Raw genomic sequence first — 15,021 nt, forward strand, 5'->3', positions numbered from 1 at the left:
GAAATTTCGAGGTGTTTGAAATATTAAAATTTCGAGATTTCGATCGGAATTTTAAACTATGGAACCAAATTTGTAATTATTAATTAATTAAAAAAGAAAAAGAAACAATGAGCAAAAGAACGATATTTTAGGGAAAACCCCAAAGAATGTAAATGAGGCATTAGGCCCAATAATAAAATGGGCCAAAGCCCAAGCCACACAGCATAATCAGAGAAGTTAGAGCCGATTTAATCGTGTTTAATTAACAAAGACGGACTTTTAACTCCGTGAAGAAATTAGAGAGAGAATAAAAATCGAAGCTAATCCTTCTCTCCGACTGAACGCGGGAAAAAAGTATAAACCCTATTTGCGGTGCCGAGGAAGGTGGATCAGTAGTAGAAATGGCGCCATTGTTGCAGAGCTCTCAACCATGGGTGGAGAAATAGTACGTTTCCTTTTCCTTGCTTTCGTTTCGCTTGTTTCTCAGAAGGTGTTGCGTTTGTTCAACTGTCATTTATTTTTCCGGTTGACAGTCGACCGAAGCAAGTGAAAGATGTAGCGCATCAGGATGAAGTGGTTCGGGTGCTCACCAACACCCTCGAGACTGCTAGTGTACTTTCATTGATATCTCTTTTTTATTATAGCGGTGATCGTAGTTTCTCTTCTCAACTCGATGTTGATTTTCTATTCGATTGTTGGTTGAACAGTGTCCCCACATGCTCTTCTATGGACCGCCTGGTACCGGAAAAACCACAACCGCTCTTGCGATTTCCCATCAACTATTTGGGTTCGTACCTGCTCCTATCTGCTTTATATAGTTCTGTTTGTGCTTCTTCTGTTTTTGTTGCATTTTAGGAAGATGCGAATTTATGTTTGGGAGTTCTAAATCCCTTCTAAGAAATATCTTGGATTCTCTCCATTGAGGAGGTTTATTGTTTTTGAAAAGGTTTTGAGTTTATGAAGGTCCTCACACTCTTAATAAGATAAGATAGATGACTTACTCCTCTCATTGTGACTTTGAGATGGAATCCCATGCTATGAAGCACAGACTCAGATATGGATATGATAGGATGTAACGATAGATCAATTTCTAAAAAACTAGAATACGGACCCGATAGGTCAAGTATGTCTCCTTCACGTATCTAGAAGGGGATACTCGTATCAGTGGGGTATCGATATCTAATAGTAGAGAGGTAACTGTGTGTGTGGGGCATGTCGGTAACATGAGGTCTATGAAGTAGTAGTTCTTAATAAACCCCATGTTATCTGATAGTAGAGAGGTTAGATACATCATGAAACTATAAATCCATGGCCTCATTATCATTATGGTTAAATGCTATTATCAAGATTTTGGGAGGTTTTTGCTCAAGACATTCATGATTTGCGTATTTCATAATGAAAACCTTCAATCTACTTGGATTAGTTTGTATTAAACATGAAATGGACTATTTGAATGTCTTTTTAGTTTTTATTTGATGCACAAAATATTTGATAGAAGAAATATATTTGTAGTCCCGAACTTTACAAGTCCAGAGTTTTGGAGTTGAATGCAAGTGATGACCGTGGGATCAATGTTGTTCGGACTAAGATTAAAGATTTTGCTGGTGTTGCAGTAAGCAGTGGCCAACGCCAAGGGTAATTTTCTTAATCATAGCTATAACATTTTCATAACATTCCTGTTATGAACTCACATTTTTTAAAGAAGAAAATAAATTTAGGGGTTATCCTTGTCCACCATTCAAGATAATCATTTTGGATGAGGCTGATTCAATGACTGAAGATGCTCAGGTGTGATCACAATCTCGATATAATCTTTTTTCTTAGTTACTATGAGTTTATCTTTTTTCTTTTCCTAATATTAAACATTACATAGAATGCGCTGAGGCGTACCATGGAAACACACTCCAAAGTGACACGATTCTTTTTTATATGCAACTATATCAGCAGGTGAAGCATAGCTTCCTTTTATCATGTTTAATTTCTCTATATATTATTATTGTAGAAAACTTTTTCTTTTTTTGTTTGATGTTTGCAGTCTCTAATTTACTGTTGCTGCATTTGTTTTTGAATTTGTGCTTTTGATACTTATGACAGTCTTTAACCTTTCGTACATCAAATTAATAATGATAGCTCATATGATGTTTGTATTTTTAAGACACTTATGGAAAAGAAGATTGGGAGAGTTGGTGCTAATTTTCTTGTAGTAAAATCATCGAGAGAAGAGAGGGTATGAGGATGAAATCTTCAAAAACAATAGTGTATCACCACTATAGTCTATAGATTAGCATTTAACTAGACTACAATTTAATTGGCTTATAAGTTAAATTCATGAAGACTTCAGGAGTCTAATCTTTGAAAGCAATTGTGAATGAGCAGGAGCACGATAATAATGAAGCAGTTGCTACTTAATTTTTTTGAAACTTTGACATTCTCGATTTTGTATATTCATATTCTTTATGAAGGCATGCAATTATTTTAGATATTTTGCAAAATTTGTTCAATTTACGAAGATGTTGTATCTATGTCTTGTGCATTCTATATGGTTCACATTTGAATATTGATTTCTTTAGTGTTCTTGATTTCTACAATGGTCTATTTTTACTTGGTCTTGACGTGGTGCTACCATGGGGATGCTATACCTCTATCTTAGTGTTTTTCTTATCTCTGCAGGATTATAGAGCCCCTTGCATCAAGATGTGCAAAGTTTAGGTTTAAGCCACTCTCTGAAGAGGTTATGAGTAAACGTATATTGCACATTAGTAATGAAGAAGGTCTTAGTCTAGACGGAGAGGTTTGCTCCTTGTTGCTAAGTATTAGAAATTATGGTTTGAAATAAGCTATTTAGCATGACCAGTATGATGTAAACTTATAATCTATATAGGCTCTTTCAACCTTAAGTTCAATCTCTCAAGGTGACCTACGTCGAGCTATCACATATTTACAGGTATGATTATATATGCAACATTGCTATTCCCCATTATGTTAAACGTGATTATATTAGGAGCTATCACATTATTGCTATTATTATTTTTTCGGTTGACAACTTTTCGTTTGTTGTTCCCCATTATGTTAAACGTGATTATATTAGGAGCTTGGATGATTAAGGGGAAGAAAACCAACCACATTTTCTACTAGGATTAGTCAAAGTTCACTTTTAGTTGGGGCTAGGTTATCAGTTCTGATTTATCATTGCATGCCCTGACTAATTGACCTTCCCATTTGTGTACTTGGCTTACAGTGCGAGTGTATGTGAAGTAGAAAGAGTACACATGTTTGTAGCAACTATTGATGTATCCTTGCAGTTCCGTGGTCCATGTCTGTGTACTGAAAAAATATGCGTTAGGATATGGATTCCATAGTTGCTGCAATTAGGCAAGAAGTCTAGAACTACAAAAACAATTTCACCTTTAGTTCTTACACTAGTTGGAACTGCAAACAATTTTCAACTTTAAATTGTATAACCAACAAATGAATTATACATGATGTCTAAACTCTGAGATCCCTCTTAATGGAAATAAATGATGGTCTTGAGAGCCTCTGTTATGTTAATACATAGAATCAGATTATGGGAGAATTAGATTAGGAATAAATTGAATTGCTCATTGCTTATTGTCTGACAAGCTCAGTTGCTGTAGTTATTTATCTGCATCTTTAGAAATTAGATTTTTAGAACTCAAGGCTGTTTCTTTAGAAATGAAATTCGCTTAATAATTCGTTGCTGATGCTCTTGTATATTTTGTAGGTATGTGTGGTTAACTCAATTTGTGGTTGAAAATAGAACAGTTTCAAACTTTTCTAACTGCTTTATTTTTCTTTTTCCTCCAGTCAGCAGCACGTTTATTTGGATCATCAATCTCTTCCAAGGATTTGGTTAGTGTGTCTGGGGTGAGTAATGCGAATTTTGATGTCATTATCATTTCTAGGATAATAAAAAATGTTAAAAATGTTTATGCTCACTAGTGGTTCACTTTGCTCCCATTCTGCGCCTCAACAACACTTGCCTTCCCTTTTATCCATGTTCCTTCAAGTTCTTCTAGAACAAACCTACTTGGAGAATGACTTTAACTACGCAAAATGCTTTGTTGATTTTTTTAAATTTTTAAAATTTTTTTTTTGGACGGTTGAATTTTAACTAGATGATGTTTCATATTTTTGGTATTGTAGGAGTTTTGAGTGTCCTGTTTTCCGCCGTTAATTGTCACAAATAGAATATTAGGATTTTTTTGGGTAATTTAATAGTGGATGGATTCTCTTTTCTTGTTCTCAATAGTATGATCAATAATCTGCTTGTGTGATATAATGCATAGAATTTTCTTGTGTAATTAAATGGATGTTGATTGTACTATCTAATCCTTTTCATTTGTAGATTATCCCTCGGGAGGTTGTTGATGCACTTTTTAGTGCTTGTAAAAGTGGTAACTTTGATATTGCAAACAAGGAAGTCAACAATGTACTTGCAGAAGGATATCCAGTGGCTCAAATGCTTTCACAGGTTTTATTATTGCTCAATCTATATAATGTTGTATTTTTAATGGATGAATGGAGATACATAAAACTTCGATACTTCCTACAGATATTTGAGGTTGTTGTTGAAGACAATGATTTGCAAGATGAACAGAAGGCCAGGATATGCAAGAAGTTGGCCGAAGCAGACAAGGTTTGTTGTATCTATTTCCATGTTCAATTGCTAAAAAAAGAAAAAGAAAAACTATTTCCCTGTTCACTTGCGTTTTTGCTTTCTAAAGTTCATGTGAATTATGCATTAGGTTGGATATAGTATTTGTTATATCAGTAATTTGGAGAGTTGCACTTTGAATCAATAGATTATCTCAATCTATTATATATTGGACAATGATTAGGTGCAGTCTCCATGCAACTCCTTTCCCTTACATAGTAAAAAAAAAAGGGCAAAATGTACTTTTTGTCTTTCAAGTTTGGAGTTGATGTCTATTTGGTCCCTAAGATTTCAAAAGATACATTTTGGTCCCTCGGGTTTGAAAAATGATTCTAAATTGTCTCTGACTTAACATTAAACTAACATTAAACTAACAGAATTCTGACTGGACTGTTAAGTGCTGACATGGATACTAATTGTATTTGATGACATGTTAATTTTTTTTTTTACTTGAAAAATCATTTTATAAAATGAATTAAAAGAGTATTGAATCATTCAGCCCTAAAACTGCCTGATTTCTTCTACCATCAACAAATTGTTTCTCAACATTGCCGTCCATTCAATTGTCACAACGGGTTGTCCCTTCTCTTTGTAGTCTCCCAGCCTTCGCAATCAGCCATTATTCAAGTCTACCATAACCCACCAACATTATAGCTAAAACTTGGATGAAACACTAAAACCATAACTTTGGTGTGTGCCGGAATTCCTGCAACTTGTTCTCAAATCTCAATAATTCTTTTTGTAGAACTCCAACACTCAATTTTGAATTGAAGTTACTGCATCAATTTACAAAAAATATTTGGATTAAATCTAAAATTCCTATGGCCCTGTTCAACCCATCCAACCACGAATTATGTAAGCAATACAAGGGGAAAAGATGGGAAAAGTAACATTTCCTTTTCATAGCAGTTTTTTCAAGTTCCCAAAAGCAAAACTAAACTTGTCTACTGAATTATTTGAATCCCTAACGAAAAGGCTTTCCTAGAACTTATGCACTCCAAAGAAGGCCAGACAAAAAGTGGCATTTTCCCATGTAATGTACCGTTGCAATAAGGCCAAAAAAACTTGCAAGAAACACACAAAAAGGACAGATTTTTAGGGTTGCAACAATCGGTGGACATTGATAGTTAGAAATATTTGTTGATGGTAGAAAGAAATCGGAGATTTTTAGGGCTAATGATTCCATACTTCTTTTAATTAATTTTTTAAAATGATTTTCCAAGTAAAAAAATAATAATTAACATGTCAATTAGTGTCCATGTCAACATTAATGGTACAGTCAGAATTCCTTTAGTTTATGTTAAGAGGACCATTTAAAATCATTTTTCAAACCTGGTGGATTAAAATGTATCTTTTGAAACCTCAGGGATCGAATAGACATCAACTCCAAACTTGGGGGACCAAAAGTGCATTTTGCCTTATAAAAAGTTAAAAATAATATATATATATATTTTTAAAAATGTTGCCAGTTGCCACATGGTAACTGTCTAGACGGCAAAAGATGAGTGCAGTCGAGATTGGGTTTTTTTTTCTTCTTATATATTTAGAACGTGTAACAATAATTACTTCCCTGCAAATATTGCGCATTCTATAAGGAATGCTTTCCAATGATATCAACTAATTGACACCAAAATTTGGCCACAGACTTGCCATTTTAATTCTTTTTCCATGAAAAATATAAACGGGTTCTGAAAATGGGAGTGGCTTATATATTACCCTGTTTATGTTCTTGTATTAGGCCGCCTCGTCGTACTACATTGAAAATTGAATGTTTAGATTAAGTATTGGACTTGAATTTGTTTCTCTTATTTAGATTAAATGTTTGACTTGAATTTGTTTCTCTTAATGTAACATTGTCATGATATCAATTTGCAGTGTCTTGTTGATGGTGCGGATGAATATTTGCAACTGCTCGACGTGGTTAGTCAAACAATGCAAGCTTTAAGTAGTATGCAACTGTAAATCTTTGATTAAAACTCAGGCATGGGCAGTTTCAGGATCGGATAGATCTACAATCTACACATACCATGTTGTATAGATACTATGTAATTTCCGACTTGTAGAAATTGTTTTAGAACTGTATTGTAGCTGCTGTGTACTTAGCTAATTGATATGCTAAATCTTGTTTATTTAATCTCTCATCTTCTTATGGTTTGTTCAACATTTCCTTCTATTTCATTCAAATTCCGAGAAAGTATGGTTGACTCTTCTCCAATTTACCTAACAACTTTGTTTTGCTAACCTCGGCGCATATGATCTTGTCAATGATTGTTGTATAAATTATTAAGTCTGGGCTATATAGTATGGTATGTACGTGTATATACTCTGAATATATTGTAGTCTGTTTGTTGATATTGACTTAAATGAATTATGTGCCCGAGTCTTTTTTCGATCAATATGGTTGCAAATAGAGAGATACGTGCATGACTTTTTAGGCCACCATGGATGCTTAAATGTATATGTGTATTGATACATCCAACGTCCATGTCAATGCTCTATTGTGAAACTTATGATTATGGATTTAATTTTTCCATTTCGAATTAGGGAGAGACGAGAAACATCTAACCTTAGTTGGTTTGCAGTGGTTTGGGATAGTCGATTAAGGGTTGAGGCCTTGCTTACTATAACAATGAAAGACTTGAAGTTCAATGGCAACTTCAATCTTGACACTGAAATACAAGGTAATAAGCTTCAAGTGAATCTAATAAATTTCAAATGAAGTTGGTTTATGGAGCATGAAGAATATGTAATATGTGCATGAATCTAGGAAGGGAGATACAATGTCGGTTGGAATACTTGGTTGTTCGCTTTTTCTTTTAGTATTATTTTATTATTATAATAAAATCTGCAAGCAAAATGGAAGATGTGGTTGTTTCGTTTTGATTATTTTTATAGGTAGCAGGATTTTATTGTTTGCTTTAATTATTATTATTTTTCCCTTGTAACAAACCTCCTAACAAAATAGGTTAATATATTTGAAGATACTATCAGGGGCATATTTGTCTAGAAATTTTTAGAAATCTATCCTGAAAGTACTGGGTGGCACATTCCCAAATATCCAAACATTTGTTACATTTATCATTTGGGCCTCTAGAATTTAGTCACTTGACACTACCAATTGCCATTGAAATAATAACAAAGAATTATGGACATGATTTCCAACTCTCAGATTCTCATAATAGATCCTTTAGTAAGTTTCATGACATCTTTTTGGAGGTTTGAACACCTAATATGATTAGGGTTAAGTTATGTTCAAGTTGTCGGTTTCCTCATCATATCTATTATACATTAATTGAACTTGCAAGTAAAAAAGATGATGATACCATATCATAGAAGGAAGGTGGTAGAGATAGAAATTACTGGTCATTTGAATAAATACAATTATGCCCACTTCATGATTCGATATAGTTAGTTTCTTACTAGTTTTAGGTTAAATTGTACAAAATAATTCTTTTTTTTTTTTTTTTTTTTTTTTTTTTTTTTTATGTATGTTTCAATTATGTGTCTAGATTTTAAATATTTTTATTTTCACTCTTAAAGATTTTGAAATTTGAATCAAGCCACCAGAAGTAGCCTTCGTGGAATTTTCAATTATTTCCCTAAATATTTGTCTAGCATTTGATTTGATGTGTTGAACTTTCTATAGTCCATGTAGACGTGCCAACCAATCATAGTATCTGATTGGATTAGCTCTTTTTCATTGACAATGACAATCATGTTGCCTTTTTTTCGCACAGACTAAGCATACTTAGTAATAGCAATTGAAAAAATTAGTCCAACGTTGAGTCATTTGATACTTTTCTTCTTCATCATTTCCATCAATCAATGTATTTAACATTTGTTGGTACTCTATTGACTATTTTTTCTCTTCTAATTCCAACATGAATTTGTACATATAATACGATGATGAACTAATTCCTTTTATGTCAGCTAGGGACCATCTTAACTTCAGAGAATGTCCATGTTCATCATTTCATGCAATAGATATTATATCAACACTAGTTAGATCATCAATGAATCCAAAATCTTTAACCTTTAGGTTATAGTAAATTTAATTATATCAACTCCTCAACACTAGAAGAAATTAGACCTTTAATGTCGGTTGAAATAAATAAGCACGAACATACAATGTCGGTTAAAAAAAAAAAATCCTCTCGTCCTCGCAAGTTCCCTCCACACGTCGGTGTTTCTATGGAACTTCTCCATTCACCATTACCGCTCGTACGCTGTTCATCCTATTCCTTATTCCCTCCCAAATCAGTCGAGATCTAATGACCGTCGTCGGATTTTCTCCACCACCATGAAAGGCTCATGCACATTGCTCGCCTCCGTCCTCGCTGCCTCCACCATGGCTTTCTCCTCTTCTTCTTCCTCCTCCAGTGGAGATTGCGACCTCGCTCTTTATCCTCCCTCTCAATAGGTATTATCTCCATCGCCTTTGATTTTGACTGTTCCTTTTCTCGATTCTTAGGAATTTTCATGACCTAATCGGGGTTTTTTTTTTTTTTTTTTTAAATAATTTTTTTAAAAAAATTGATTTGGTGGATCGTGTTTCTTTTTAGGGCTTCGTTTCGGAATCTGGTGCGAACAGAGGTTACGTCTCGGATTCTTCGTCAGAGGAGGAGAAATTCGCGTCGAGGTTTGATGGATTGAGATTCATACATGTTTAATGGTAGGTCCTCACATCAAATCCTCGAGCTTAAGCATCCCAGGCTAGTAAGTTCACTCAATTTCTTATCCTAATATACTCTATCAGTAAAAATGGAGAGTATCGTCTAGCCCTAATTTTTGTTTGCATTTTTTAAAACTTGTGTTCTCATGGGCTTCTGGTTTTATTTTGTTGTAATATAATGCACAAATGGGAGATTTGGGAAGAATTTAGATAAAAGCTTTGAAATCCAATACTAAAATAAATTATTTTGTATATGCTCTTAAACTATTCACTGAAATGCCTTAGAGAGAGCTGCAGGTTGGGTTTTTTCATCTGCAAACCCAATTCTCTCCCATATATTATTTCAAACATACATAAATGTTGTTTGTTTGTTGTGTTGGGTATGCAATGAACTTTGTTTCTTGCTTTCTGATTTGCTTTCGATGAGGTAATTAGAGAGGTCCTGCTTCAAAATGAAGAAGGTGAACTAAATTTTAATAGAATGGAAGTCTTATTTTCACATGACATTGCCACTTGGGTGAAATAAGTTAATAATATTTCTTGAGAACTCCATTTTGTGGTGTTTGATCTGAAATATGACTTGCAATTGTGATCCTCAAGGGTGAGGATGGATTTCATTATAATCTATTGACTAGATTCATGTTAAGATTATTTCCTCCATTGACTTTATTTGGATAATCTTGTAGGATCTATGTTATATATATGGCTCTTTAATGTATGTGATATTTACAAGATCATGATATTTTTTTTTGTCTATACTATTTATTGAACTGTTTACTACATTCTCTTCTCTTTCAATAGTTCTTTTCAAACCCGTCCTAACTTCCATCTTTACTAATTTTTGCATAGAAAGTTGCAATAAAGAATAGTCCTTTAATGGTTGTCTTGTAGGCTATTATCTTAATCATACAGTGAAAACTTTTATTCTACAAAACATGTAGTGTTAGAGTATGTTAACGTGCATCGGAGAAAAATAGAATCAATAAGTACTCTAATTATACTTAATTTGAGCTTAAAACATGCTTCAAAGTAACTTTTACAGAAAAGAGTTTGCAGAATACCATACCTTTGAAGACTCCTCTTCAATACCAGCCAAGTTCCACGTGAAAGAGCTTCAATCTTCAAATAGACCACCACCAACATCTTCTCTACTATTCTCTTGCAAGGATTGTGTGGTGGACACACTAAATTGAACTGGATGTATATAAGATTTGAAGAGGGTTTGGAGGTTTCTGCAGAGTTTTTTTTGAAGTTATTGTAGGCATGGATCCATTATTCAACTCAACACTTCAATTTATAGAGCTTTCACCATGCAAATTCATGACTTGCATGAAGGTCAACTCATACTTCAGGGAGAAAATGGAGTTGAGTGAATAATTTGGAAATCTCCAATATGATTTTGATTTTCAAAAAAATGATTTCCAAAATCATTTTCTAATTTTATAAAAATTAATTCAATTAATTAATTTTGTTAATTTAATATCTAATATTAAAATTAAAAAACAATTTCATCATAAATATTATTCAATTAATATTTAAATTATATTTTAAACATTAATCGTTTATCCAATTTTGTTTAATTTTGATAAAATTAAACATTTTAATTGCATCGAATACAATAAATAGAAACTCTAATTGAATTTGAACCTTTCATATTCTAAACTCTAATTTCAAATCTTATCAAGATTACTCAATTTACTGATCCAAATTACGAGTTAGTAGAGGGGTCTTATGGACCTACAGATCATGAGCTCCAACGACTTGTAATTAATTGGTTAAACTCTTTAAACCGAACTAATCACTATTCGTTAATTACCAAAACATTTTACTATAGCTTGATAGTTGCAATATCCCCATTGTAGATATATTTCTGTCCATTTTAACCATAATTGGTAAAGTCAATCCTTCACAGGTCGTTCGTATTTATAACTGGGTCAAAGATTACCGATTTACTCTTATAAATACATCTGGCTCCTTAAGCTCCCACTGATTCTCCATTGAACAATTGATTTATAGTCCAACTTACAAATCATAACACTATCTTCCATGAGAGGGCGAGACCTCATTGTTCAAGACAAAACATCAACGCTTAAGAGAACGACCCATCTGCTAGCCCTAAATCGGGTAGGAGTGAATTCCATATTGCAAAACTATGTCTCCAGCTATCTATCCGGTTTTATCCTCAAAATGGGAGGTTTATTGAGCCATGCTGTTGGACTACTCTCACATATGCAGATCAAAAGATAATATCGAATAAACAGGAGTTCATAGTTAGTTCAGAATTAAGATTGAGTTACCTTAGGTCAATGAGTTTGAGATAGTTAGTTTTAACAGTTATAAAGAAAAACGACTATTTCGAGGTTCGGTCTTATGCAAAGTCATTGTACAGGACCATTTTGGCTACATACTAAAACTTAATTAATTTTTATGTCATCACATAAAGTTAAAATATTCATGTTATAGCTATGGATTCGTTTATTGAATTTTCATAGAACGATGCAATATCAATAGTAATTTATTAAATAAAAAATTCAACAACATTGTTATTTAAATAGAATATGTTAACAACGTTTACGCATTGCGAGTTTAGGCCATTCCAAATATATGGTCTATCTGAAAACTTTTTATGCTTATCCCCTACTTCACCATAATCATACAAATAGTCTCCTGTTTGATTTCAATGTTATAAAGGGTTTTGGCCATGCTTTCTAAGCACATTTGAAAATTTTAATAATTTGAAGTGTATAACTCTTCTTTGGTTTTGTTACCGTTTATATTGGAACGAGAAAGTAAATGACAGCTTGTATTCACTTTTGGCCTTCCTTTCATGGAGATTTTTATATCGATATACCATTGAAGTGAATTCCAAACAAGTGTTGGAATCGAATGCGATGCATTAAAAGTGAATTCATTTTAATAAAATTGAAATGCATGGTAGAGTCAATGCATTTATATAATGAATATGATTTTGGTTATTAGGAGTATATGGAATAGGGAGGGCAAGAGAAATTTATCTAGCTGAACCTAATTATATCATATATAATTAAATCTCTTTATTAATTTGAACAATTCAAAGTAATCCAAAAACTGATTCTCATTTAGTTCTATTGAGCTACCTAGAGAATCTCATGAACTTGTAGCTTGAAGTTCCAACGGTATATGAATAATTAATTAATCTCTTTAATTAAATTATTCACCATCCGTTAATTTTCGGGCACTCCACTAAAGACCGACAACTGCACTCTTCACACTACAAATATATTTATGTGTCTATTGGATATAACCAATCAACAATATGATGACCATTCACAAATTGCTCGTAAGTACAATTGGGTCGAAATTATTGTTTTGCTCCTGTAGTTACATCTAACTTCTTAAGTACCACTGATCCCTCTAATGAACAATAGATCATAATCCAACTATGACTAAACTCCTCTCGAGCTAGGAGAGGGTGTGGCGCCATGTGAAACCTGGATTTCAATTCTTCCTACATAAGCACAACATCAAGGAAATTAACTAAGTATTAGTTAAATCTTACAATTTAGAAAAAGGAAAATTCTAAATGTTGAATAGATTTTCTTTAAATAGCTTTGAGATAAGCTTTAACTAGTAAAAGTTGGCTAAGTATGAAGTCAAAAAGAAACCATGTGTTTGGTGTTAGGAAACATCAATGCATGAGACTTTAATAAAACTAAGTTGCAGAGGTTATGCATTGAGCTCGTGAGGTGTGGACGCATGTTGACCAAAGCATTAGCAAAGGGGCACTGCCAAAGGTTGCTCATGCGTGGGGATGATGAGATGATGCGTGAGCATGAGCAAAAAGGAAAGATAGTGAGCGCAAGGCGCATGACGTTGAGGCTGAGCATGCGTGCTGACTGGTATGCGCTAGATGTTGTGCGTTGGAGTGATGCGAGCGGACGATCGTGTAGATGCATGCGACGCTAAACGATAACACTAGACGATAGCGCTAAACAATGAGCTCGGACGCGCCAGACGATAAGCGTTGACGCTAGACGATGCGTTAGGCGCGGGCGTTGGGCGATAGACGCAAGAGCTACACGATGGGCATTACATGATGAGTGTGAGCGCTACACGATAGGCGAAGCGCTAAACGATGGGGCGTACTTGACAGGCGCGAGCACTAGATGATGGCGCTACGCGATAAGCGAACGCACTAGCCGATGGGTGTAATGCGTTAGACGATAGGCGTTAGTGCTTTACGATGAGCAAGAGGTATGCGATAGCGAGATCGTGAGCAAGAGGTTTGCGATAGCGAGATCGTCAACAACGAGAGATCACTAGACGATGAAGTTGTGTGATGGGGCGTAAGCGCTATGCGATAGGCACAAACGTTATGCAATGGGCTATGAGTTAGATGATGAGTGACCGCGGGAGATTACTTGGCAATGAGCGGAAGAACTACACGATGAACCGAGCCATGGTGGACGCATGGTGAAGTGTCTATACGTTGCAAAGGCTTACGGTATATAGGGCTTGCACAGTCAGATTGCGGTAGTCTTGAGCAAGAAACTAAGGACGTTGGCAAGCAACAAGGGTATGTTAACGTGAGTCATGAGGTACGTGTTAGCAAGAGGCTAGGTGATGGTAAGACAAACCATGAGGCGACGAGCTGAGACTTAGATGATCCAAGGGTTGGTATACATTGATGATACGCTATGCACTAGGGACATCCGAGGACATATAGGCGCATAAGACAAGGCTGGAGCAAGCGCTATGCGTTGAAAGATTATGAGGATCATAGGCCTAGTAGAGCGAATATGCCAAGAGTAAGCCAGACGAAGAAAGATATACGACCAAGAGAGGACTTGCGATGTTTTACGGGTTAGTACAACATCGTGGATGCATTGATAAGAGACCTATGGGTGGATAAAGTTAAAGCCGTGCGACCAAGCAAGCATGCGATCGAGTTAAAAGGGGATGCGTTGATAAGGTAGAACTTGGAGGACAAGTTGGAAGTACCAACTTGTCTGGACATGTGGCCAGCTAGGGAAATTGGAGATCTCATACAAATGAAGTGGATGATTGAGGATGCATGCAAGGAGAGACTTGTGCGTTGGCTAAGGGAAAAGAAGACACTTTAGTGTCGTTGTGGCAAGGGGTTGCGTTGGCAACATGAGGAGAAGACGACTGGCCATGTAGCCAAGCAGGAGGTGTTGGGCTGGGGAAGATTTTGGATGTCTATAAATAGGGGGCTTGGGACAAAGAACTCTCACAACTCACTGCGTTTGAGGCGCTGAAGAAGAGGAAAACCTGCGTTAGAGTGAAAGTGGTCCAGTGGCCGGCATAGGTTGTCGCCAGCAGCCTTGTCACGCGTTTCCGCCAACCCAGCGCATGCGCTCTGTGGGACGTATCACCAGGCAGACGCACGCCGCATCGCCCACGCGGTTAGCAAGACGCGTGCCCAGGCGTCCAACTACTGTCTGTGCAGGAATGACCGCCCAGTGTGTCCCTCTATCCATCTGCGTGCACCAACGTGTTCCTCTGCTTCCTAACGCCTTCCAAAGTGTCAAAATAACCTCTAAGAAGCTATTTTGGAATAACTCAGCCTATCCTTGTGTTACTTTAAGTGGGTAAGCTGGTTGTTATGACTTTTGAGGTTATTTGTGAATAAATTGAGATTATTGAAGAAATAATGGATTAATTTGAAATTCTTGGAAAAAGAAGGAATCCAAGG

The 15,021-nt window shown here is 35.3% G+C and overlaps 1 protein-coding gene and 1 long non-coding RNA gene across 2 annotated transcripts; both read left to right on the forward strand.

Moving 5' to 3' along the window:
• The first annotated feature begins 265 nt into the window (after positions 1-265).
• LOC120085208 (replication factor C subunit 4) lies at positions 266-6,862 on the forward strand. The gene is made up of 12 exons (XM_039041100.1): positions 266-424; positions 513-591; positions 687-766; positions 1,492-1,614; positions 1,698-1,767; positions 1,853-1,926; positions 2,650-2,770; positions 2,861-2,923; positions 3,805-3,864; positions 4,346-4,471; positions 4,553-4,636; positions 6,530-6,862. The coding sequence occupies exons 1-12, from the start codon at positions 381-383 to the stop codon at positions 6,614-6,616; spliced, it is 1,011 nt and encodes a 336-aa protein (XP_038897028.1). The 5' UTR covers positions 266-380; the 3' UTR covers positions 6,617-6,862.
• Positions 6,863-8,698: 1,836 nt separating this feature from the next.
• LOC120085233 lies at positions 8,699-10,087 on the forward strand. Its single transcript, XR_005483851.1, has 2 exons — positions 8,699-9,074; positions 9,217-10,087. It is a non-coding gene; the product is annotated as an uncharacterized LOC120085233 (long non-coding RNA).
• Positions 10,088-15,021: the final 4,934 nt, after the last annotated feature.

The sequence above is a fragment of the Benincasa hispida genome, chromosome 9 (genome assembly GCF_009727055.1).
Source record: "Benincasa hispida cultivar B227 chromosome 9, ASM972705v1, whole genome shotgun sequence".
NCBI classification, from domain to species: domain Eukaryota; kingdom Viridiplantae; phylum Streptophyta; class Magnoliopsida; order Cucurbitales; family Cucurbitaceae; genus Benincasa; species Benincasa hispida.